This window comes from Scomber japonicus, chromosome 20, assembly GCF_027409825.1.
Source record: "Scomber japonicus isolate fScoJap1 chromosome 20, fScoJap1.pri, whole genome shotgun sequence".
NCBI lineage: Eukaryota > Metazoa > Chordata > Actinopteri > Scombriformes > Scombridae > Scomber > Scomber japonicus.
Genome location: NC_070597.1, coordinates 6,060,269 through 6,083,412, shown reverse-complemented (window position 1 = coordinate 6,083,412; position 23,144 = coordinate 6,060,269). Strand labels below are relative to the sequence as shown.

The window sequence follows — 23,144 nt, the reverse complement described above, 5'->3', positions numbered from 1 at the left end:
CAGGCTGTGTTGTAAATTTAATTCATATTCAATTATTCCATTTATTTGTATGATTTTCACCTCACAGAACAGCTTATTTATTTTATACTGGTCCTTTTATACAGCCTGTCAGTTCAGCCTCTGTCTGAAACAGGCCGTTTTATTTCCTGTCTCTTTAAGGTTCGCCAGCTCTTTGAAGCTTCCCCTCAGGAGGCATTATTTTTTTTCCTATGATGGCAAAGTCATGACCTGCTCTACTTGGATCAGCTTTTCCTGATATTCTTACCCTATAACGAATCTCAGTCCTCATGCTTAAACCTTGGCATCAAAGGCAACGAGTACTAGCCAATGAGAGGCAGAGTATGCTGGTTCATGACTTTGCCATCCTAGGAAAAATAAGTTAGCTCATAGGAGACTTAGAAACAAAGTATAAGAGCAGGATTTCACTACCCAAACATTATACATCTGTACATGTTTGAGCCCAAATCTGATCCAAAATATGAGAGTGGAAAAACCTTAGCAACAAATACGATGGAGCAGACATTAATGTGCATGCACAGCTAGAAAAGGTGTAAAATAAAGCGTTGAGAGCAGGTTGAAGCCTGGCCTAGCCGAAGTTAACGTCTGATTTTGGAACTTTGACCACATTTAACATAGATATCAAACATCATAATGATATATAAATAATGGAAAATCACAAAAACCATAACATGTCCCTTTAATGATTTATTATCCTCTTCACTCAGTTTGCAAAAAACATTTAATGCAAGTATACATTATAAACCTCTTATTCAAGGTCTCCACTAAGAGGTTACTTGATGAATAAAACACAGTATGATCATTAATTATGACTCACTTTACACTGTACATTGTTTTCATTATTGTTTGGTTACATAGTCTGTTCTTACTGTTCTCTGTCCCCTAAAAGTACAGGTTCATGTTTCTTCTTTTTTATATTTTGGTACTCCTGTGTTGACTTAATAGAAATGTGGCGCCACCTTGTGGTTGTATATGTTACAAGTCAGTATTTTACTAAGTATTTTAATACCCTGATTGATTTAATTGTGAATGTGATGGGAATTTTACAATTACATTTTTATTTTTCAATCCTTCATGATTTTACATATTTTATAAACTCTAAAATGTCTTCCAAACAAAAAGATGCAAAATGTATGATTCTACTTACCTTTTTGAAAACATTTAGAATACACTTAATTTAATTTAATTTATTCATTGGCTTTTGGCTTTGATTGTGATGAAATTTAGTTTATTTTGGTCAATAAATTCAATTAAAAAATACAATGAAAAAAACCCAACAATGAACCACATCCAATACAGATCTGTTTGTTCTACCATCTACCATGTAAAATATACTAAAGCTCATCAAACCATGTCCTCAAAAGCATCTACATTACTGCAAGAAATCAGTTTCATCCTCAGTCTGAATCCTGAACTCACACATATTTCACACAGATTTTCATCAATGTGACAACACACAATTAAAGGCTAAAAATAGACTCCAGTAACATCATCTCAATTAGACTCAATGAATAGTGCAGTAAAAAGGCCTCTGCTGACACCTAGTGGCGGGAAAAGTCAATGCGTCTATCAGGACGTGTGAAACGTGTGCACGACTTAAAATAGCTGGAAATCACTCACTGAAGCATCAAGCACAGTGAAGTCAAATGCAAGAATATTATGCTCCAAATTTTATTTACTATATATGTTTATTAATTATGTATGTTTATATCAGCTGAACGGTTACATATACCCCCATTCTTGTTTATTTCTCCGCCCCCCAAATGTGTATCTTTGCACTGGGAGAGCTTTTTGTTATTGTTGTTGTTCTTGTTTTTAACGAGCAGCACTTGAAGGCAGCATGTTGTCCTCCCTTGCATGCATGTGTCACTCCTGTCTTCCTCTCGGTTCTCCTCTCGGTCCTCCTCCGGTCCAGCTCCCGTCTGACCGCCGGTGGGGTGTGTCTGCTTGTGATAGTGATGGAGACACCGAGCTGCGTTAAGCTAGACGCAAACAGCCACAATAACACCGGAAACCGCAAAAAATGTGGCATTAAAATTAAAGTTAGATAACACATGTTGCTTTCTATTCTCTTTTTTTCAAATAGACAATTAAAACTGGTGAAATAGAAATATAGAAGGAATAATTTAAATGTAATTTAAAATGGGATTAATCACAACAATGGCACTGCTTTGATCTAACATGGGACAAGTTGATAATTTAATATGTTTTAAGTATATGAACAATTAGAAGACTCGTCTTTCCGGTCATGTTTGAGTTTCTAATCATGTTTGTGTTTGTTTTAGTAGTGGTCAGTTGTGGTAACAGTGAAAAAAAAGTTGAATTTAATTTAACATACTAAATTATGAAGATGTTGTATCATTTGGACTAACATACATTTTAACATACATTTTAAATTATGGGAAAAGGTAGGCAAGGGATGTTAGTAACTTTATTTACATGCTATTTCACCAGCTAAGATAAGACATAAAATAAGATGTATCGCTATTAATCCCCTGTGGGAGAGATTCAAATTTGACACAGCAGTACAGCGGGGAGACTGAAAGTGATCAAATAAACAAAATAAAACACTTTATACAGTAAACAACCTATGTGTAAATAAATGTACAATAAATAAATGTGCAATATGTAGAAGTTCCTGAGATTATTTTGTGCAATGTTCCTGGGGTTAAATAGTTAGGAGAGCATCAGTCTTTTTTAGTGGGAGTGGTAGGTAGTGGGGGCTCCTTTTTACCTTTTTCCATTATATATTTACAATATTTGACATTTTAATTGTATTTTATTAGCCTACATTCACAGAGTAGAGCAACACAACACCAAGTCAACCTGCGTCTGATTCTCTATATAAAGCGCATCTAGCTATCGAGCTTTTACTCTGAAGGTATTGACCGGAACCATCTCACAAAGCTGCTGGCTACTTGACATTAATGAAAACTGTAGACTCGCCTCATCAGACACCTTGTGGACAAGACGGCGCGCGCACGACTCACGTGCGGAGGTAAAATGCAGTTGAATAATCGAACGAGGCGCACGAGTCTGCCCCTCACATTAGTCTAACATTAGTTTGGAAGAAGCAGAAGGAAGAAGAGAGAAAAAAAAAGAAGAATAAGAATAAGAGGAGCCATGAAGAAGCACCAGAGTCCAACCAAACAGCAGCAGCATCAGCATCAGCAGCAGCCACCAGCTGATGTCCCGGCTCCAGGAGGAGAGGTGACCGTCCAACAACTCAATGAGCTGCTGTCCAACGGTAGCGGCTTTTACAGCTTACCGACACAACACTTCAACGAGGTCTTCCCGAGAATATACATCGGTAACGCGTGAGTCATTCATCATGTCAGTAGATCACCTCAACAGATGATTTAAGCCCACCGGCGTTGAATCGGTGCTTTGATGCTTTTATTTGACACTGACAGGTAGGACAGGAGGGATTTTTCTTTCTTTTTTTTTTTTTTTTTTTTTGGTGTTAATTTAAGGATGCTCCTCATCCTCATCCTCATCCTCCTGGGCAACAGTGTCGCATGTCGGGGCGGGTGTGTTATTCTAGTGTCTCCACTGTCATCATCATCATGGACGAAGCGACCGCCTGTTGTTGTAAACAAATCTCTGCCTGCCTGGCCTCGAAATACCAGCCAGCACCAGCAGCAGGCAGACAGGTGGATATTGTTTAACACTGTGCCATTATAATAAGTATAATAATAATCATAATATTAATAATAGGCCTTATAGTCTTTTTTTGGAGGCACAATCCGTTTTAAGGAGAGAAAATCTATTGTAAAAACGCCCAGATTCACATGTGAAGGACGACACACACAAAGCCTTGTTTTTTTTTCTTTTTTCTTTTTTTTTTAACTCAATGAATCCCTCCATCATTTAATATCACTGCTGTGTAATCACGTCTTCATCAAGCCGCTCCCCATTCCGTGTAGTCTACAAGGCTGCAGGGCGACGACAGTCATCACAGCTGAGGGCTCATTTTCATTGATAATTTTTTTAAATTTTTAATTTTATAGAAGGGGGGGTTCATGTGTATTCATGTAGAGCAAAGAGGAAGAAGAAAAAGAAGAAGAAGAGGAAGAAGAAGCACGTGAATTGTGTAGTCGTGAGTGGGAAGCTCCTCTGATTATGAGCAGAAATGTAGTAAGGTAGTCTTAAACTCATCTCACTGGAAGTATTGTACATATTTACGAGCTAGATTTAAAAGTATAGGCTAAATGATAGTAACCAGCACCAAATATGTTCATAGGAACGCCTTTCATGTTTCCATGTTTATGCAACTCTGAATAATCTATCTTCGTGGGTAATTGATTAATTAGCCAATCTGTAGCTCATGGTGACATCTTCAAATATCTTGTTTTGCTTCTTCAATAATTCAAAATCTAAAGATACTGAGTTTATTGTCATGTATGAGACAGAAAAGCTTCAATCAGCAAGTTTTTACCATTTTTGCTTGAAAAAAATAGTAAAATGATGACTTGATTATTAAATAGTGGCAGATTAATGGATTAACTGACTAATAGTTGCAGCTCTAGTTTAAATTAGTTGTCTAGTGATGACTATTGAATAGACATCACCTTACCTGAGTGACAATGAACCTGTTGTAAAGAGCTGACTTTAGACATTATTATCCTGCATAATAATAATATTAAGAAAAAAAATAAAATCATAACACAAACGCTTTTAATGAGGATTCCTTAAATATTGCTGTAAAACAATTAAAGCTGCTACTAACAGTTATCTTCATTATGAATTCAGATGGAATAAAAGTAATAAAAAACCTCTTTTAAGGCCAAAAAAGTGCCTCACTATCTAGAATAACTGCAGAACGTTTAAGATTTAAAGCAGAAACAGTTCAGTATACAGTCACACTCCAGTCCTAATAAACAAAGCATTCATTTATTTGTGTATAATAATCTTATGGAGCAAATAAATAGCTCCTATGTCTTTTAATTCCTGCTCTATTACTTCTATCACAGTGCACACACACACACACACACACACATATGCATACATACATACAGTATATGTACTGTATATGCACATTAAACGTTGCAGGGACCAAACCATAAATCCACGGTTGTTGGTTGAGCGGCTGCTATCGGCTTTGTAATGAAACATGCCGACTCTGAAGGAATTTACAGCTCCACGTTCCGGTAAAGCCAGTTTGGTGAGTTCCCGGTACTCCCCGCACTGATATGCACAGATTGTGTAAGAGATTTATTAAAATGCAAAAAAAAAAAAAAAACAGTCAGGACTCTCAGTTTGCAGCTGCTCATAGTATCTAAAGAGTTGGGTGTGGACCTGCTCGATGTGTAAAGTGCCTTGAGATGACTTTTGTTTGTGATTTGGCACTGGAGTGAAAGATGGATTGATTGATTATGAGAAATAAAACTTAATAATGAAAATTCAACACTCGCCAGTATGTCTATTCTAAGTGGTTGAATGGGTTCACAGTATTGGTTGCAATTCAGCACATAAACTATTTGTTATGCAATATGTGCCAAAATGTCAAAATACAGAAGCTGATCAATTCACAACTTTCAAAATATACCAAATATATGGAGAAAGAGAGAAATAGAGCTGCATCAATTAGTCAATTAATCAATTAATTGTCAGTTATTTTAATTCCAGCTTCTCAAATGTGAATATTCTTTAGTTTTTTTTACTATTCTGTGAGAGTAAACTGAATATATTTGGGTTGTAGACTCTTGGTCAGAACAAAAGAAGCCATTTGAGAATGTCATTGTGAGCATTTGGAAACAGTGATCAACTTGTTTCACCATTTTCTGACATTTTATGGTCCAAATAACTAATCAATAATGGAAATAGTCATTAGTTGCAGCCCTAGACATGAAAAAAATTGTGTCAATGTTAAAAAAAACACCCAAAGTTGTACAAATATCCAAAATAATTTTCAGCTTTTCAAAATCCAAGCTGCCAGTGAGAGCAAAACCTGTTATGAAAAATATAACTTTTCAGATATATTTTGCTGAGCTGTAATGTAATATAAGCTTTTACAGAGCTGCTCTTAATCTCACTTTTATAGATTAATGGTAGAGAACCAATCCCGGGATGCCCCCTGAGAAACCCTGATGTCTCTGTGCAGTCCATCATTTGGCTCCAGTCACTGCCAAGAGAGTAGGTGTAGTGGAAGAGGAGGAGGAGGAAGAGTGGTGAGCAGGGCTGAATACAAGCACATTACTGTACCTCAGTGCTACAAAAAAAAAAAAAAACATCTATATGAATATGCCAATCTCCTCAGCCAAGTCTGAAAACAAAGTGCTGGCAGGCTTGAGCTCAGCTGAAGCAATGATCAGACAATCCTATATCGGCTTGAAAGAGAAGCTCCTCTACTCTCTGCAGGCTTCTGATTTTTAAGCAACGACTGGAATCAAAGATTGTGTTGTTGTGTAATTAGTACAACATTTTTTTACTATTTAAGCGTATCATAATCTGCCCAAACTAGTTGAAAGGGCAGCTTAATGTAATGTGGTGTAACAAATGGCTCGGGCAGGGGCGGCGAGGTGTTATTGATTGTTGTTTAAAGCCTCCGCCTTGTCCACCGTCTCTCCTCCACCACTGGGACCCATTGAGCTTTTCTGCTGATGTATTAGCTGCACCTTGTTACAACCTAAATTGCATATACTGTGTAGCTGGCTGGCGACAATTAGATCATTTGAGTTTTAGGGGGCACGTAGGTGTGTGGTGTAGTTCACGCACTTATCCGCTGAGGTCATGACTCAAATGAGGAGATAGATGGCTCTGTCCTTGAAAATGTTCATTACATTTTCCTGTCATGGTTTCCCAGAGGAATTGGGCACATGACCCCATTTTAGGCCCCAATCTATAGTTAAACTGTTGGATACCATAGAGCACGCACTGATGATGCTTTTAGTTGGAGATGCTTAAAATAGGGTTGAATTTAGTGTTGTTTGTCTGGCGTCTTAGTTTATGAAAATTCATTATAGTTCATGACCAACTAGAATATATTCTTGATGTTTAATGACATTTCAGTTGCCAGTATGGATATTTGGTTTGGAAAGAGTTAAAAGCCCTAAAAACTTGGTTCTTAATCTTACATATTTCTCTATCACATCACATTTGTAGCTAATTAAGCCACAATCAATTCAAGTCTAACATAAAAAACAAACAAAAAAATGTTAAACACAGTATTTATAATATCTTAAAATAACCAGAAGTGTTCTAACTTTGGCAGAAAAATAGGGTTTCAGGACCTTTAAAGCCAATTTTGATACAATATTGACTTGGTAGTTGAATGACACTGTGGCAGGCAGTATACACGTTGCTACCATAGACATATATGTATATGAAGGTGGACGTAGCGATGTGTGACGTCACCCATTGGTTTGTATTGGAGCCGCTTTGAAAGCCCAGAGTTGCAGCTTATGTCCAGTTTGGAGCCAGGACCTTTCAAATAAGGAGTCTGAGTTAAACACTAGCTTACAATATCTACTTTAGCTAAATTGTTAAATTGTGCCAACAGGACAATTATCTTAATCAAGTCATATTTAACTTACTGAAATATTGCGACAATAGTCAGTTGCTACCATAGACATATATATATATATACATATACATATATATATATACATATCTATAAAAAGGTGGACGTAGCCATATGTGACGTCACCCATTGGTTTGTATTAGAGCCGGTTTGAAAGCCCAGAGTTGCAGCTTATGGTCAGTTTGGAGCCAGGACCTTTCAAATAAGAAGTCTGAGGTGAAAACTAGCTTACTGGGAGCACTGAGCAGTACACAGTGACACTAACAGTTTCTACTTTAGCTAAATTGTGCCAACAGGACAATTATCTTAATCAAGTAACATTAAACTTACTGAAATATTGCAACAATAGTCAGACTCCAGGAGCTGTCAATCACTGTCAATGAACACCCACATGGCAGACATCAAAGCTACTATAATACCTTCAAATCTCTTTAACACAGCAATTTCCAAAATGACTATACCAGCACACTTATTATAGAGTCTGAATTTAAGGGATTGGGACCATAATGTGTTGCTGAAAAACATGATCGACTTAGTATTTCTAGAGAGAAGTTGAAGCTTTTTGAATGGAAGTCAATTGGAGCCAGTATCTAGCGCTTTAAGGCGTTTCCACATCGGCTTCAGGAACAAGGCCTGGTTAGTTGCTACGCAGGTATATTTTGTTTTCTTTTAATTGTGTTCCCATCTTAAAATGCAACCAATACAAGTTGAAAAATGATTATCTCTCCACCTTGTCAATATACCAACATTTACTGACACAGCAGTTGCGTTTAATCAGCTCGTCAGTAAAATATTCCCATCCCTAAACGGATTATGTCTGTATTTTCCGAACCCGCAATCCCTTACACTGTTTTCAGATAAAGTTGTAGTCAGCACTATGAAACCTGCCGCGTGCAGCTCAGGGACAGACTTAAGGTGTGGTTTGTTTGCTTTGAGGAACACTTTGGCTCTTTGTGAAGCTGGTCTTTAATAATGGATGTTGGGGGACTGCAGATCCCAGGGTGAGGAGGCTGGGACAGGGCAGGTAAATAGGAAAGGAGCCATTGGCTGTGAACTCGCTTGAACCCAGTGTGCCTCTGCATTCTGTAAAAAAAAAAAAAGTACAGTAAAAGTGAAAAGTGCTGCTTAGTTACTTTGGTAAAGTCACTTCCCCTTCCACACACACACACACACACACACACAGTAATGCACATGCTTGAAAATGGCGTGCTCGGTAGTTATGCTGCATAATAAATGCTCAGACTGTACATGTAAGCATTTATTCAATTATTTATGCACATGAGCTCATATTGACACACCTCAATTGCACTTAAGTCCAAATTTACACACTCATACTGTACTCTTACTTAATAAAAAAAAAAAGGAAAAAAAAGGGGGGGAATAATGTGAATGTCTTCCGTAGCTGATTGGAGACCACATGGAGCTCTGCCTCGCTCCATCACATCTGAAGGAGTCTCTGCCCTGCAGCTGACACACGGGCAGATGGCCGGCTTCATCCTTCCTCATATGGTCATAAAGCAAAATGGTGGCAGAGGGGATTTTTTTTTATTAGTTCTTGCAGAGTAGGTGGGGGTAGGGGGGGTAGGGGGTGAAAAGGGTTTGCAGCCACCACCTCCACCACCGGCGCCTCCTCCTCTAGGGAGCTGTCCAGGGTCACCTAGCCTCGGCTCACTATAGCCTCATATTGACAGTAAGCAGATATAGCAATAAAAACACAGAGCACTGTCAGGGTGAGCATTTTAAAAGGAAGATTTATGGCTCTTCATTCTGAGTGCTGGTAGATAAAGTCAAATAAAGACTATACCAGTGGGGGGGGGGGGGGGGGGGTTCTTGCTTAAAAACCATTATACAGTTCATCATAGATTTGATTTCATCACATTTTTTAATTTTTTTGGTTTTATTTAACCCTCCTGTTGTCCTCAGGAAGGACAGGAGGGAGGAAGGAAGGAAGGGAGTAAGGTGTAAGGAGTAAGGATGGAAGGGAGAGAGGGAGGGAAGGAAGGAAGGAAGGAAAGAAAGAAGGGAGTAAGGAATTTAGGAGAGAAGGTAAGGAATAAGGACGGAGGGAGGGAGGGAAGGAAGGAAGGAAGGATGGAAGGAGGAAAAGAGGAAGGAATTTAGGAGAGAAGGTAAGGAATAAGGACGGAGGAAGGGATGGAAAGAAGGAAGGAAGGGAGGGAGGAAGAAAAGAGGAAGGAATTTAGGAGAGAAGGAAGGAATGAAGGAAAGAAAGGAGTAAGGAGAGAGGGAGGAAAGGAGGAAGGAAGGATGGAATGAGGAGGGAGCAAAGAAAGAGGGGAGGAGGGAAGGAAAGAAGGAAAGAAGGAACAGTCAAAAGAGACGGGGAAAGGAAGAAAAACGTCGTCTCTATTAGCTCCTCAATGAAACAACAACATTGAGCCGTATCTGCTGTTAAAACATAAATCCTGTAGAGTTAATCGGTGACACTAAATATTCTACAAAACTTTAATTCGACATATAAAAACACACTCATTGTATTTTAGAATCAATGGCCGATGCCTTCTGCCAAGTTGGATCGTATACTGGACGCAGGTATCGAGCCAGATTGGACGGAGCACCTTGCCAGGACCTTGTATCCCCTTTGTTACGCTTTGTTAGCCGTACGGGTTTGTTTGCTCTGTAAAGGCCTAATATACAGCTTTGTAGTTCTGAGAGATGAAGTACAGTAGAAGAGGAGGAAGAGGATGAAGGAGGGAGGGATGGAGAGGGGAGAGGGGGGGGGGGGGGGGTCACAAGAGACCGATCGTTTCCTGAAAGTTGGGGAGATGAAAAACGGAGGTGAAACTGCAGGAGTGGAAGCTGGATGAGTATAGAGAGATTAAGATGAAACACTCTTGAAATGTCTTTTTCTACTATATTCTTTAATATTGCCTGTAATTGTTTTTTCTTTTACATTTTTTTGCCTTTATAATCTGCCTGTAATCTCTCTTGCCTTCATTCTCTTTGTCTCCTGCTTACTTTTTTTTTGTACCCTTTCCCTCGCCTCTCCTCCCACCTCCTCTTCTCATACTCTGCATGAAAGACTATTGTTAGTTACAGAGCACCATGTTCCTCTGATATTGGGTTATACAAATTAACCCTCCTGTTGTTGTTGGAAGGAAGGAAAGGAAGGAAAGGAGGAAGGAAGGAGGGAAGAAAGAAGAAAGGAAGGAGGGAAGGAAGAAGGAAGGAAAGGAGGGAGGAAGGAGGGAAGAAAAGGAGGGAGGAAAGAAGAAAGGAGGGAGGAAGGAAAGAAGGGAAGGAGAAAGGAAAGGAGAGAGGAAGGAAGTAGAGAGGAATGAAAGGAGGGAGGAAAGAAAGAAAGAGAAGGAGGGAAGGAAGGAAAAGAGGAAGGAAGAAGGAAGGAAAGGAGGGAGGAAGGAAGGAAGGAGGGAGGGGGGAAGAAGGAAAGGAGGGAGGAAAGAAAGAGAAGGAGGGAAGGAAGGAAAGGAGGGAAGGAAGAAGGAAGGAAAGGAGGGAGGAAGGAAGGAGGGAGGAAAGAAAGAGAGAAGGAGGGAAGAAGGAAGAAGGAAAGGATGGAGGGAGGAAAGAAAGAGCGAAGGAGGTAAAGAGGGAACAGTCAAAACGGACGGGGTCAATTTGACCCGGTAGGACGACACAAAGGTGAAATTGACTTGACTCTTTGTAAAAAATAAAAAGACTCCTATAGAAATTGGACATACTATCATGAAGCTATATGAGTGCATACATTTAACTCATTGATTTACCCCACTGTGTAACCCGAACTTACCTGAACACGACACCAGTACGCGATGGCCGAACATCTCATCTCTGCTGCTATACCACCACCACAGTATCCATCGAGCATTGTGGTGTTGTCATGCTGAAACAAGAGAAGTGAGATTAAGAGCCGGTCTGTAAAAGCTTGTATTAAATTACAGCTCGGCAAAGTATATCTCAATAAGTGTTGTCTAAAAATATCATTGCATGATTGAGCGTCTCCTTTAACTGGAAGTAAAACCATATAAAACAGCACCAGCACCAGACCAAAGGAATAAAGCGTACTGTATGTTGTCTATCTGGGCTAAGGCACTCATTACTTCAAGGTATGGACATGAAATAAAGCAAACAACAGATCTCTTTCAAAGACATTTAGACTTGAAAAGGGAAAAGTGACAATGAGCCAGTAAGCACAATACAAGGACCCTGAATGTGAAACAGCTAAATGGAATTCAGCCATTTTTAACTTTATTATTTACAGCAGTGTTTTTCCTACTGTGATAAATTACATGGATGTCTCTTACGTGCTAATCCAGTACTAAATTCATACAAAAAGTATATATAAGCAGATTTAATGTGTGGGGAAATAATTGATTAATGACATTTTTTATTCTTTTCTCTTGTTTTGAACATAAATAAATTCAGTATCCCCATTTAATGTTACCCAAAGGCCCGTCACACACGCTCATCTTCACAGGTGATTTCATTACTTTTTTTTTTTTTTGGTTTTATTTAACCCTCCTGTTGTCCTCAGGAAGGACAGGAGGAAGGAAGGAAAAGAGGAAGGAGTAAGGATGGAAGGAAGGAAGGGCGTAAGGAGGAAAAGAGGAAGGAATTTAGGAGAGAAGGAAGGAATGAACGAAATAAATGAGGAAGGAAGCAAGGAAGGAAAGATGGAAGGAGGAGGGAGCAAAGAAAGAGGGGAGGAGGGGAAGAAGGAAGGAAAAATTAAAGAAAGGGAAGAAGGAAGGAAAGAAGGAAAGAAAGGAGGAAGGAAGGATGGATGGAAGGATGATGGAGGAGCAAAGAAAGAGGGGAGGAGGGGAAGAAGGAAGGAAAGAAGGAACAGTCAAAAGAGGCGGGGTCAATTTGACCCGGGAGGACGACAGGAAGGTTAAGAAGTTATCTCTATTCATAGTTTTTTATTCTTGTCTCTTATTTTGAACATAAATAAATTCAGTATCATTTAATGTCACCCAAAGGCCCGTCACACACGCTCATCTTCAGGTGTTTTCACTTATTTTGTCTGATTGGACTTCTTCTTGGTGACAGTTGTATGAATAGACTGTGCTTGATTGACTTCACTACTGATTTTAGTTTTTCTTACAACTGTTAAGAAGAAGCGTTGACATGTCAGAATAAGGGAAAGCACAGGTGTAAGTAATAAAGATGTAAGTCAACCTGAGCAGAGGTCTAATCAACGAGGATAAGTAGAAACACCTGTGTGGTTATACAGAGTCTTTAAGGTATCACACTACATAGACATTGATTAACCCTCCTGTCGTCCTCCCGGGTCAAATTGACCCCATCTCTTTTGACTGTTTGTTCCTTCCTTCCTTCCTTCCTTCCTCTTTTCCCCCCTCCCTCCTTACTCATTTCCTTCCTTCCTTCCTTCCTTCCTTCCTTCCTTCCTTCCTTCCTTCCTTCCTTCCTTCCTTCCTTCCTTCCTTCCTTCCTTCCTTCCTTCCTTCCTCCAATCCTTCTCTCCTTCCTTCCTCCCTTCCTTCTTTCCTCTGTCCTTCTTTCCTTCCTTCCTCCCTTCCTTCTTTCCTTTCCTTTCCTCCCTCCCTCCCTTCTACCTTCCTCTCGCCCTCCTTTCCTTCCTTCTTCCTCCTTTCCGTCCTTCTTCCTCCCTTCCTCTTCTCCTTTCTCCCTCCCTCCTACCTCCCTCCCTTCCTTCCTTATTTCCTCCGTCCTTCCTTCCTTCCTTTCCTTCCTCCCTTCCTTCTTTCCTTTCCTTTCCTTCCTTCCTTGACCTGATGACAACAGGAGGGTTAAGTAATTAATCAAGACAATTATTAATAGATTAAACTCTAATTGTAGCTCTAGTGACCTCAAGTAACAACTGATGAACTTCACATTTTAGAATAAAATCGATGAAAAGACAAGAGCACTATTTAACCAACAGACAAGGCTACTTTTATGCCTCCCAGAACACTAAACATTGTTTGTGTAACAGAGGACGCTGTGATTCTTCCAGCACAGTGTTCACTAATAAGCATGCAGAGCTGTCGTGAAAGATGCAACCTATAAAGTCAAAATATCACTTTAAAATAAATTGTGCTGACATGCTGCTCTGCTGACAAAAACGAACCTGTCAGCTGTTATTATTAGTGCTGTTTTTTGTCTGAGATGTCTTGTTCTGCTGCAGTACACTCATTATTTTTCTTGTCGCAGAACAAAAAAGTTTTATTCCACTTGCTGACAGTGGCAGCCAATAAGTTTTTAATGGTTTACAAAAATTTGTATCAATGCAGCAGACTTGTCCCGGACATCAGAAAGCGCTTAAATTAATTTTTCCCTCTGTGATCCTGAATCTCATCCTACTTTTCCAGGTTCGTGGCCCAGAATGCAATGCGTCTGCAGAAACTCGGGGTGACGCATGTTCTCAACGTGGCCGAGGGAACCTCCTTCATGCATGTCAACACCAGTGTGGACTTCTACGCCGGCACGGGCATCACGTACCACGGTATCCAGGCCAACGACACCGAGCAGTTCAACCTCAGTGCCTTCTTTGAGGAAGGGGCTGATTTTATCGACAAGGCCCTTGCACACAACAACGGAAAAGGTCAGTTAGATGTGATATGTGGAGGTCATGTGTCTCAACTACTTTGTACTGTATTGTATCCTTTTCTGTTTGGAGGTGCAGGATTTGTAGATTTATTGGGCTAATGGATGAAAATGCTGAAAGCTGCTATATTTAAATATGTTTATATTTAGCTCATGGTTTTGGTTTTACTGCTGGTCACATTCTGTTTTGGTTGTGTTTTGCTGTTTTTGGCAAAAAAAAAAGCACTGATAAACTAACTGTAGGCTACCTTTACAGCGCCAACTTAGCTTAGCCTAACAAGCTTAGCAACTAGCTGGTGAACATAGTGGAGTATTTAACAATTAAGGAGCTGGACTGCACGTTTTCCAAGTGGATAGAAACTCAACTCCCAAATGCAAATGCTGATGTTGCGCTGTATCGCCTGGATGAATGATGAATATGCAACTGTTTGCTAATGAATTTAACATACAACAACTGAAAAGGTGATAATATGTCAACATTGTATTCAGAACTCATTTCCTCTATTTCACATGCTTTGACTCAAATCTCATACTTCTGTACTTACACTTTATATTGAGAAGTATGGAAAAAATGCAGTGCACTATGAGTACTTGGATGGTTTCACTCAAAACGGTCAAAAAGTTGAGTGTGTAACTATGGACACTTCTCGCCCTCAACAATCGCCATCTTGGCTACATAGCAGAAGGGGAGGGACCAATTTTCAAACAGGAAATAGCAGCCACGGACGTTGTAACTACGGTGAACATCACCGCGTTATACAAATGTAAATTGTACATGTGTTTGTTGCACTAAGCACCACTATACTGGTTTATTAGGTTAATTTAACAGTCAGTAATGATTTGGTACTTTCTAACTAGCTACTTGTCATTTCCGTAAGTGCGAAATGGCCGTGTTTGAGTTGAGAAAACACTAACCTGTTGAAATATGTGCATTAAACAAGCAAGTACATCGTGCACACAGTGTACTGCTACTAACAGAATTTCACAGTCACAGCTTCCCAGAAGAATTTGAAGTAATAGAAAAAGTAATGAGAAAAAGTTACAGCAGTGTCTCTGAGGCCGACATGATGATGGAAATATAAGGTTATTGAAAATTGGCAAAAAAAAATTCAATATCGCATCTTATCAGTGCATACAAATCCACCTATAACCCAAAGAGAATTGGGAACTTATGTCTTCACAAAAAAACCCCCTCAAAGGTAGAGCAGATCAAAGGGGAACACAGTGTCTGTCTCACTTCACTAGCTCCCACTTGAAAGTAATTTGTTCCCCGCGAGTTGAGACATGAAAACAAGCACCTCGTGTTGCTTGTCTAACAGAGGAACACGAGCTACAAGGCGTCTTTTAATGATTCGGTCTCAATACGCTCCATCGCTGTGAATCTTAAAGTGAAGACAGAAGAAGATAATCATGAAGGCCTTGAGCATCTCGGGCTAATTCTGACACACTCCTGAGCCCTGCTCCATATTCCATTATCAGATCAAGTCCCTGGATATCAACAATCTCAAAAAAAAAATGTGTCATGCAATACAATCATAACACACCTGTAGCTTTTTTTTTCTTCCCTTCAACAGCTTAGTTATGTTTAACAGGTGACCCTTTTTATACTGCGTAAAGTAGTGCAATGAAATGATGTATGAGACACTTTAAAAATTAGGCAGGAATCAGCTGTTTGATGTACAATACCTAGTAGGTCAGATGCAGCATATTCTATATTGCACATGTATTATGCAGCATTTCAGGCCAGCAGAATATTTAGATTGAAGAAACAATCAATCCTTCGAGGCTTTTACCCCCCCCCCTTCCCCTCCCCCCCATGAAAAAAAATCGTTCCCAAGCTCTCCCAAAGCTGCAACTAAATTTAGTCAATTTGTCACCACGTGTGAGGGATGTGTTAACCGTGCTGCACCTTTTATTTTATGGCATGGATTTATTGTCAGCTTTGAAACAGAAAAGGTATCTTAATTCCCAGGCAGTTTGGCAAAAGGTGCACCGACGCTGGTGTAAATCTGAGGTGAGAAGAGAATCAGCTGTACTGTAAATGTGGACGAATGGAGGAGAGCTGAGAACAAGGGAGGAGGAGTAAAAGGTGAAGGGGGAATAAAGGAGAAAAGCGGCATTGCTTTAGCGTTGACATTTTGCAACCCTCAGCTGCAAACTGTGAAAAGGTCGTAGGTCCAGGATTTTAATGAGGAACAGCATCGATGCTTTGTTCCTAATATGAGTCTACTAGAGTGGAGACATGAGGTTATTGTTTGTGTGAGTGGTCATTTTTACAACCTCGGACTGCATAGTGTACAACCTATAATCAAAGTTACCAGCACATTAATGGTGCATTAATAAAGAGGATAAAATGATGGTGTAATGGGGTCGCTTGTGGTCCCAGAGCATATTAGCCTCTTTTTATTTTGCCCGCTTTTAATTGACAACCTTGTTTTCAGCTGCAGCTTTCTTAAAGGGGAAAGTAATCTGATGCATGCTGCCCAACACTAAACACTGACGATGTTACTGATGTCTTGCTTAGACTAAATTATTCATTCTTTTTTACATTATAAATGTGATTTAACCCTCCTGTTGTCCTCGAGTCAAGGAAGGAAGAAGGAAGAGAGGAAGAAGGAAGGAAAGGAGGGAGGAAGGAAGGAGGGAAAGAAGGAAGGATGGAAGGAAGGAAAGAAGGAAGGAGGGAGGGAGAGAGAAAGGAAAAGAGGAAGGTGAGAAGGAAGGAAAGAAGGACAGGAAATAAGGAAGGTAATGAGAGGAAAGAAAGAGACAAGGAAGGAAGGAAGGAAGGAAAGAAGGACAGGAAATAAGGAAGGTAATGGGAGGAAAGAAGAAGGAAGGAAAGGAGGGAGGAAAGTAAAAGTAGGAAAGAAGGAGGGAGGAAAGAAGGAAGGACAGAAGGAATGAAGAAAGGCGGTTGGAGTAAGGAAAGAGGAAGGGAGGAAAGAGAGAAGGAGGGAGGAAGGACAGAAGGAAGGAAGGGAGGGAGGAAAGAAGAAACAGTCAAAACAGACAGGGTCAATTTGACCCGGGAGGACGACAGGAAGGTTAAAAGTATATTTTTATATTTGTTTAGTCAACCACCATTTATTTCACCAGCTATGATTCCTGTCAGCTAGCAACAACTGGCAGATTTACTCAGCTGTAGCTAATTAACACTAATTTTGTGAGTTGCTCTAAGAGAGAAAATGTAAGTCTTGGCTGTTGTCATTATGTTCTTTACTGGTGTCTTATTTCTGCTCAGCTAAAGTGGAAAAGTGGGAAGTAGTCTGTTTTGGATTGGTTTGGATAAATAAACTTGAGGAAGCTAGTTCGGCAGCTGTTGCTTCTGTAAAGCTAATTGCTGACTAGCTGTTTGCTAGCTAATGTTAGCATTGCCTTAAGCAGCTACAGTATAGTGCAGAGGAGGCATCAGTCTGATAGCAAACACTGTCATGACTGATTTGTTTTATTCTGATATAAAACAAGTCAAAACCATACACATAAAAACTTCTAACAATCTAGCTTTTTCAAAACCAGTAGTTATCATTATCGTAACTACAAACTATGTAGGTCATAAATGTAATGCCCTCTTTGAATACCATGATTACAATATATTTGAATGCTAATGTAATGAATATGGACTAAACATATTTCTGTTCTGAATATTTATTTTTTTAGAGAACTATCTTATTATAAAAAAACACATTGTTGATTAAGGTTGTTTAATACTAAAGTAGATATTGGTGGAACATTGGTGAGACAAATCTTTTCTTCAAATCATTAAGCTGTACAACATAGTGGAGCATTTAGCAGCTAAATAGACAGATAACTGGAGTTGGTGGAGACCAAAATAGAGCTAAAAGTGAGAATATTGGACTTACATTTAGAAACATGATTTTAAATGAATGTGTAAATCAGCACCTTAATGCTAACATAGAATAGAATAGAATACTATTTATTTCCATTATATGATGTATAACAACATTTTCTAAGGCATCTCTGCTGTACATTTGGTTATAAAAGAACGATAAAAGAATAAATAGCAGATAAAAGAATGAAGAATAAATAAATAGCAGTAATTCATGTTAACCATAACAATTTAAGTGTAAGATATCTAATATATTTTGTATTTTCTGCTAGTCCAGATGGCTCTAAATGGCAAACAACCCCCCCAAAAAACAGCTTTTAAATCAAACTGAATCAGTTTTGTTGTTTTTTGTATGATTAAAAATTAACAAGAGTGGGTGAATGAGTCATTGAGTAGGAGGTGAGCAAGGAAATAAATAATACAACAAAAAAACTGAGGAATAGAAAAAAGGATGAAAAAAATGAGACTGGAAGGAAACTAGTGAGTGAGTGATGGAGTGAGAAAATGAGTGAAGTTGTGAGCCAGTGATCCAATGTGTCTAACAAGATGATACGGTGGAATCAGCATTGATCTGTGGCAGTCAGGGTGATTAGGTATTGAAGAGGTCATTTTATTGGCAAGAGGATTGTTCTAGGAGGAGGAGGAGGAGGAGGAGGAGGAAAAGGAGGAGGAGGAGGATTATACAACAGAGGAGAGAGATGTTGTGGATAATACAAGGAGAGGGACAGGCAAAGGTGTCGGGTTTCAAACAAAGTGCAGAATCTGCAGCTTTGACCCGAGCTCGGCACATCAGCCGCTCCGTGAAGGTTGCCAAGTGAAATTCCTCGTGGGAGTTTTGGCTCGTCAATGAAAATGTGAGATAGACAGAGACGCGTCTTAGAAAGCACAAACAAACATGTAATTTATGCATGAACACACACACACACTGGAAGACAAGGACACAGAAATATAACACATGGATTCTGCAGCACACGCACGCACACACACACACACACACACACGCACACACACACACACACACACACACACACACACACACACACACCTGCAGCACAGAGGCTTTGCTATATGCAGGATGTGTGTTTTACTGTGAGATGTGGGCGCAGTCAAGATGATTGACTTTGCCGAGTCTGCAGCAGAGGTCAGGTCTTGTATTTGCATCTCCTGGCAGAGAAGATGCTTCGCTAGGCACATTTTGGCCACAGCATATGTTCCTCACCGCTCTTTCTCTCCTTTGGGTTTTTTTTTTTTTTATTTATTAATTTGTTTCCCTTTCCTCATTTTTCTTCCTCTTCTAACTTTTTGTTCTCCAAGTACAAAGTCACCATGAAGCCATAAACCTAGATATTTAACATTTCTATATGCTCCTTTAAAGCTGCTATGGTTCAGATGTAACTTCTAACTTTTCATCTCACCTCAGTTCAGCAATACTTTCTAGCATTTTTAAGCTCATAGTTTTAGTTTTTAAGCTTTACTGTTTTTGCTTCTCATTTATGTGTTTTTATTTCTGGCTGTAGTAGTGATCGGTGAAACTTGAAACCTGCACACACACTGTACACTACCTGCTGCAACCCAATTAACAAACAGACAAAGTTAGCGACGAACATCATGGAGCATTTAGCACTTTGGCTGCATTCACACTGCAAACCAAAATCCGCTTTTTAGCCAATCTAGATTGGAACCGGATGGCTCTTATGAAGTCTGAACAGTCATAAATCACATGATATCTGATTTTTGCAAACCAGATTGAAACCACCTTTGGGAGGAAGATGTGGCTGAGTCTGAACAGCTCCAAACACTCATATTGGATTTGACTGTCCGTGACGTCTCTCTATGTCTCTACGCTACGTCACTCTATGCGACACCAGACCCTCGCTTATTCCAGTTGTTATTGCTAGGTGATATCACTGGAGGACTTATTCCAGTTGTTGTTGCTAGGTGATATCACTGGAGGACTTATTCCAGTTGTTGTTGCTAGGTGATATCACTGGAGGACTTATTCCAGTTGTTATTGCTAGGTGATATCACTGGAGGACTTATTCCAGTTGTTGTTGCTAGGTGATATCAATGGAGGCAACTGAGCACGTTGAAAACATCAGTCCATGGACAGATGACCAAACCATATTCTCATTGTTGTTGCTGTCGCTGTTGCAATTATATGACATCACACAATACACGCTAGATGACACCTCCACTCCGACGACGTTGCCACGGCAACCTGTCAGACTAGTCATTAATGCGGCCCAGTCTAAACAGAGCCAAATCTGATTTGGACACTTGCTAAAAACAGTGTGGACAGTCAGGCCTAAAAATCAGATTTGAGAAGGAATCAGATTTGAATCAGTGTGAACGCAGCCTTAAAGAATCAGAAAATCAGTCAATGCAGATTTGAGTATTGATCCAAAATCTTTAATGTTAAATGTAAATATCTTATCTGTCACTATTCATGACTCATTTCTCTGGTTGGATTAAAAAAAACTTGAGCAGACTGATAGCATGACATACTATATGTGGCTCCATGTTTATTTATTTATAATGGTTTATTTAATACAGATAAATACAATATGCATAGAGAGGCTGATACAACTGTCTGATGCTAGTATCACAGCGTTTATACACCTGTCACGAGAAGGGCTTTTGTGAAAGTGAGAGATTAAAAAAGTTTTTCTTTAAAGGCTAAAAAAAGAGTAAATATATAGTCCTCATTGTCCTTGATGTTGCAGGGATAAATCTGGACTGTGTTTAGTGAAAGATAATGTATGCAAATTACAAATTACCATCTTAACTAAAGACTATACAGCAACTTGAAAGATGTCTTTGTTTTATATACTGTAGTTTTCTTATTAAATCCCATGTGTGAGCCCAAACCACCAATGAATAGATCCAAACTAACAAGTACAGTATGTGCATCTAAAGCCTGATACATCTTAGTCCTTGGTGCAGTGGACCTCTGTTGTTGTATCTCGTTGACTGTGTGACACCTTCCCTCATTAAGCCGTTGCAGGCAGTGTGATCTCGGTAGCGCAGCACATCACACACCCACTCAATCACCACCTTACTCCGATGCCATCTGGACGCTGGTACGGAGCACCGAGGTGTAGAAGAGCTCACTTTGTGGAGAAGCCTGATTCCTGCAGTCATAGCTGCGTTAAACAGCAGGCCTGAGTGTGTGCTGCTGTCTGTCTGTCATCTTACTGTAGGAAGTGTTATCTGATATGTAGAGTGCTACAATGATCTCTCATTCACACACACACATACACACACACACACACACACACACACACACATACACACCCTTGTTTATTTGGACTGTAATACTCACTCGTGCACCAAATGTGTATTAATCCACAGCGTAAAATAGTCCCTAACTAATTCACAATTTACTCCTGTTTGAATAGGTTTTGCTACATATGTGTTTTATGTAAAAATATATATATATATAGGTAGCAAAATTTATATGAACAACAAAATAATAACTATTTATTGTTCATTAGGAGCTTTTCTAGTCCTACCCTGTTTTTTTAAGACTTCGAATCAAATCAAAGCCAAAAATAAAGACACACTGTCCCAAATCATATTTTTACACTCCATCTTTCTTTTGTTTAGTCGTTCTATTTCAACCTAGTTTTTTACTCTAACTTTTAATAAACATTTTCTCTTATTCTCTTTTTATTTTATTTTTTAAATTTCTCTCATTTATTTTACTTTCTTTAAAATTTCTAAATATTTTTATCATTCCTATTTTCTTTGTAATTTATTCTTTGTTATTTGTTCCCTCATTTAAATATTTTTTTTATGTTGTCACTTCTTTTGTCTTATTATTATCAGCTTGTCAGTCAACTGTGAAGCACTTTGAACTACATTAACCTGAATGATAAATAAGCTGTTATATTAATAAAGTTTGATTGATTGATTTGAGACTGACAGCTATAGACAGATTCACAGTGTTAGTTTTTTTTACTAATCTTATCCTATAAAGGTTGAGTATTTCATTGTGACATATGTAGCACTGGTCTTATTGTTCTGTGTCTCTGTCTGCATCCTTCAGGTAAGGTGTACGTACACTGCAGAGAAGGCTACAGCCGCTCCCCCACCATGGTCGTCGCTTACCTCATGCTGCGCCACAAAATGGACGCCCGGGCGGCGGTGGCCACCGTGAGGCATAAGAGGGAGATCGGACCCAACGACGGCTTCCTTCGCCAACTGTGCCAACTAAACGAGAAGCTGGCGAAGGAGGGCAAGCTGAACGGGGAGGTGGGCAAACTAAAGACCAAATGAAAACTGTCTCCTCCCATCATGCCTTTCTCACAGGTTTCAGCTGCTCTCGGAGACTGACCCTCCCCACCCTGACCAAACCAGCACCCATCCGACGCACCCAGGGGTATTCTGAAACACAAACATATATACATGCATTTATCTCTGTAGATAATACTTCCTCACACACACACACACACACACACACACACAGACACACACACATGATCTCACACACACGTACATGTTTTCTTTCTAAATCTTCGGTCCATGTCTGTCACTGCTGCTCTGTAAGGAGGAAATCGACCAGTCCTCTTCCTGCTCCTACTAAGAGTGTGATCTCACCTATTTAATACAAACAAAAACCCCTCATCCTGTTTTTATAAGTCGACATCACACAGACGCAGTGCAGACGTCAAACACACACACACTCAATTTTTCCGTTGTCGAACCGAGCTACTGAAAAGCATTCCTTCAAGTTTAGAAGGTGAAAACTTCGCCGCCCTGATTTCTAAGATTCCTTAAATAGTTGTACAAAAAAAAATCTAGAAGATTATAGCACAATCATTCCATAGTTTTCCACTGCCGGGAATGTCGTCGATGTCTCCGCCAGCAGGAGTACTCTATAAAATTCCAATAGCTCAACTAGCTATGATGAAAGTAAATATTGAAAGGCCACACACACACACACACACACACACACACACACACACACACACACACACACACACACACACACACATACATACATACACACACATACATACATACATACACACACACGACGCAACAAACAAGCAAAATAAGTCAGTTTTTTTACACACAAAGTTCGATGTATGGAGGATGGAGGAAAATCCCAAACATTCCACGAAACCCTAAAAAAAAAAACACCCAACAACCATTTTTATTTTTGCCCACACAATCCTTAAAATCCTTAATTCTTAAAGGGGCGGGTAGATATTTTATGCA

The 23,144-nt window shown here is 39.5% G+C and overlaps 1 protein-coding gene across 1 annotated transcript; it reads left to right on the top strand.

Annotated features, from left to right (window-relative positions):
- Nucleotides 1–3,141: 3,141 nt before the first annotated feature.
- Nucleotides 3,142–22,199, top strand: dusp3a (dual specificity phosphatase 3a). The gene is made up of 3 exons (XM_053341726.1): nucleotides 3,142–3,335; nucleotides 13,837–14,069; nucleotides 21,970–22,199. Exons 1-3 carry the CDS (start codon nucleotides 3,142–3,144, stop codon nucleotides 22,197–22,199), a joined length of 657 nt encoding a protein of 218 aa, XP_053197701.1.
- The last annotated feature ends 945 nt before the right edge of the window (nucleotides 22,200–23,144 follow it).

Coding starts and splice junctions, on each gene's coding strand:
- dusp3a (XM_053341726.1), top strand. CDS start 3,142: ATGAAGAAGCACCAGAGTCCAACCAAACAGCAGCAGCATCAGCATCAG. Junction 3,336..13,836: donor AGAATATACATCGGTAACGC/GTGAGTCATTCA, acceptor CTACTTTTCCAG/GTTCGTGGCCCAGAATGCAA. Junction 14,070..21,969: donor TGCACACAACAACGGAAAAG/GTCAGTTAGATG, acceptor TGCATCCTTCAG/GTAAGGTGTACGTACACTGC.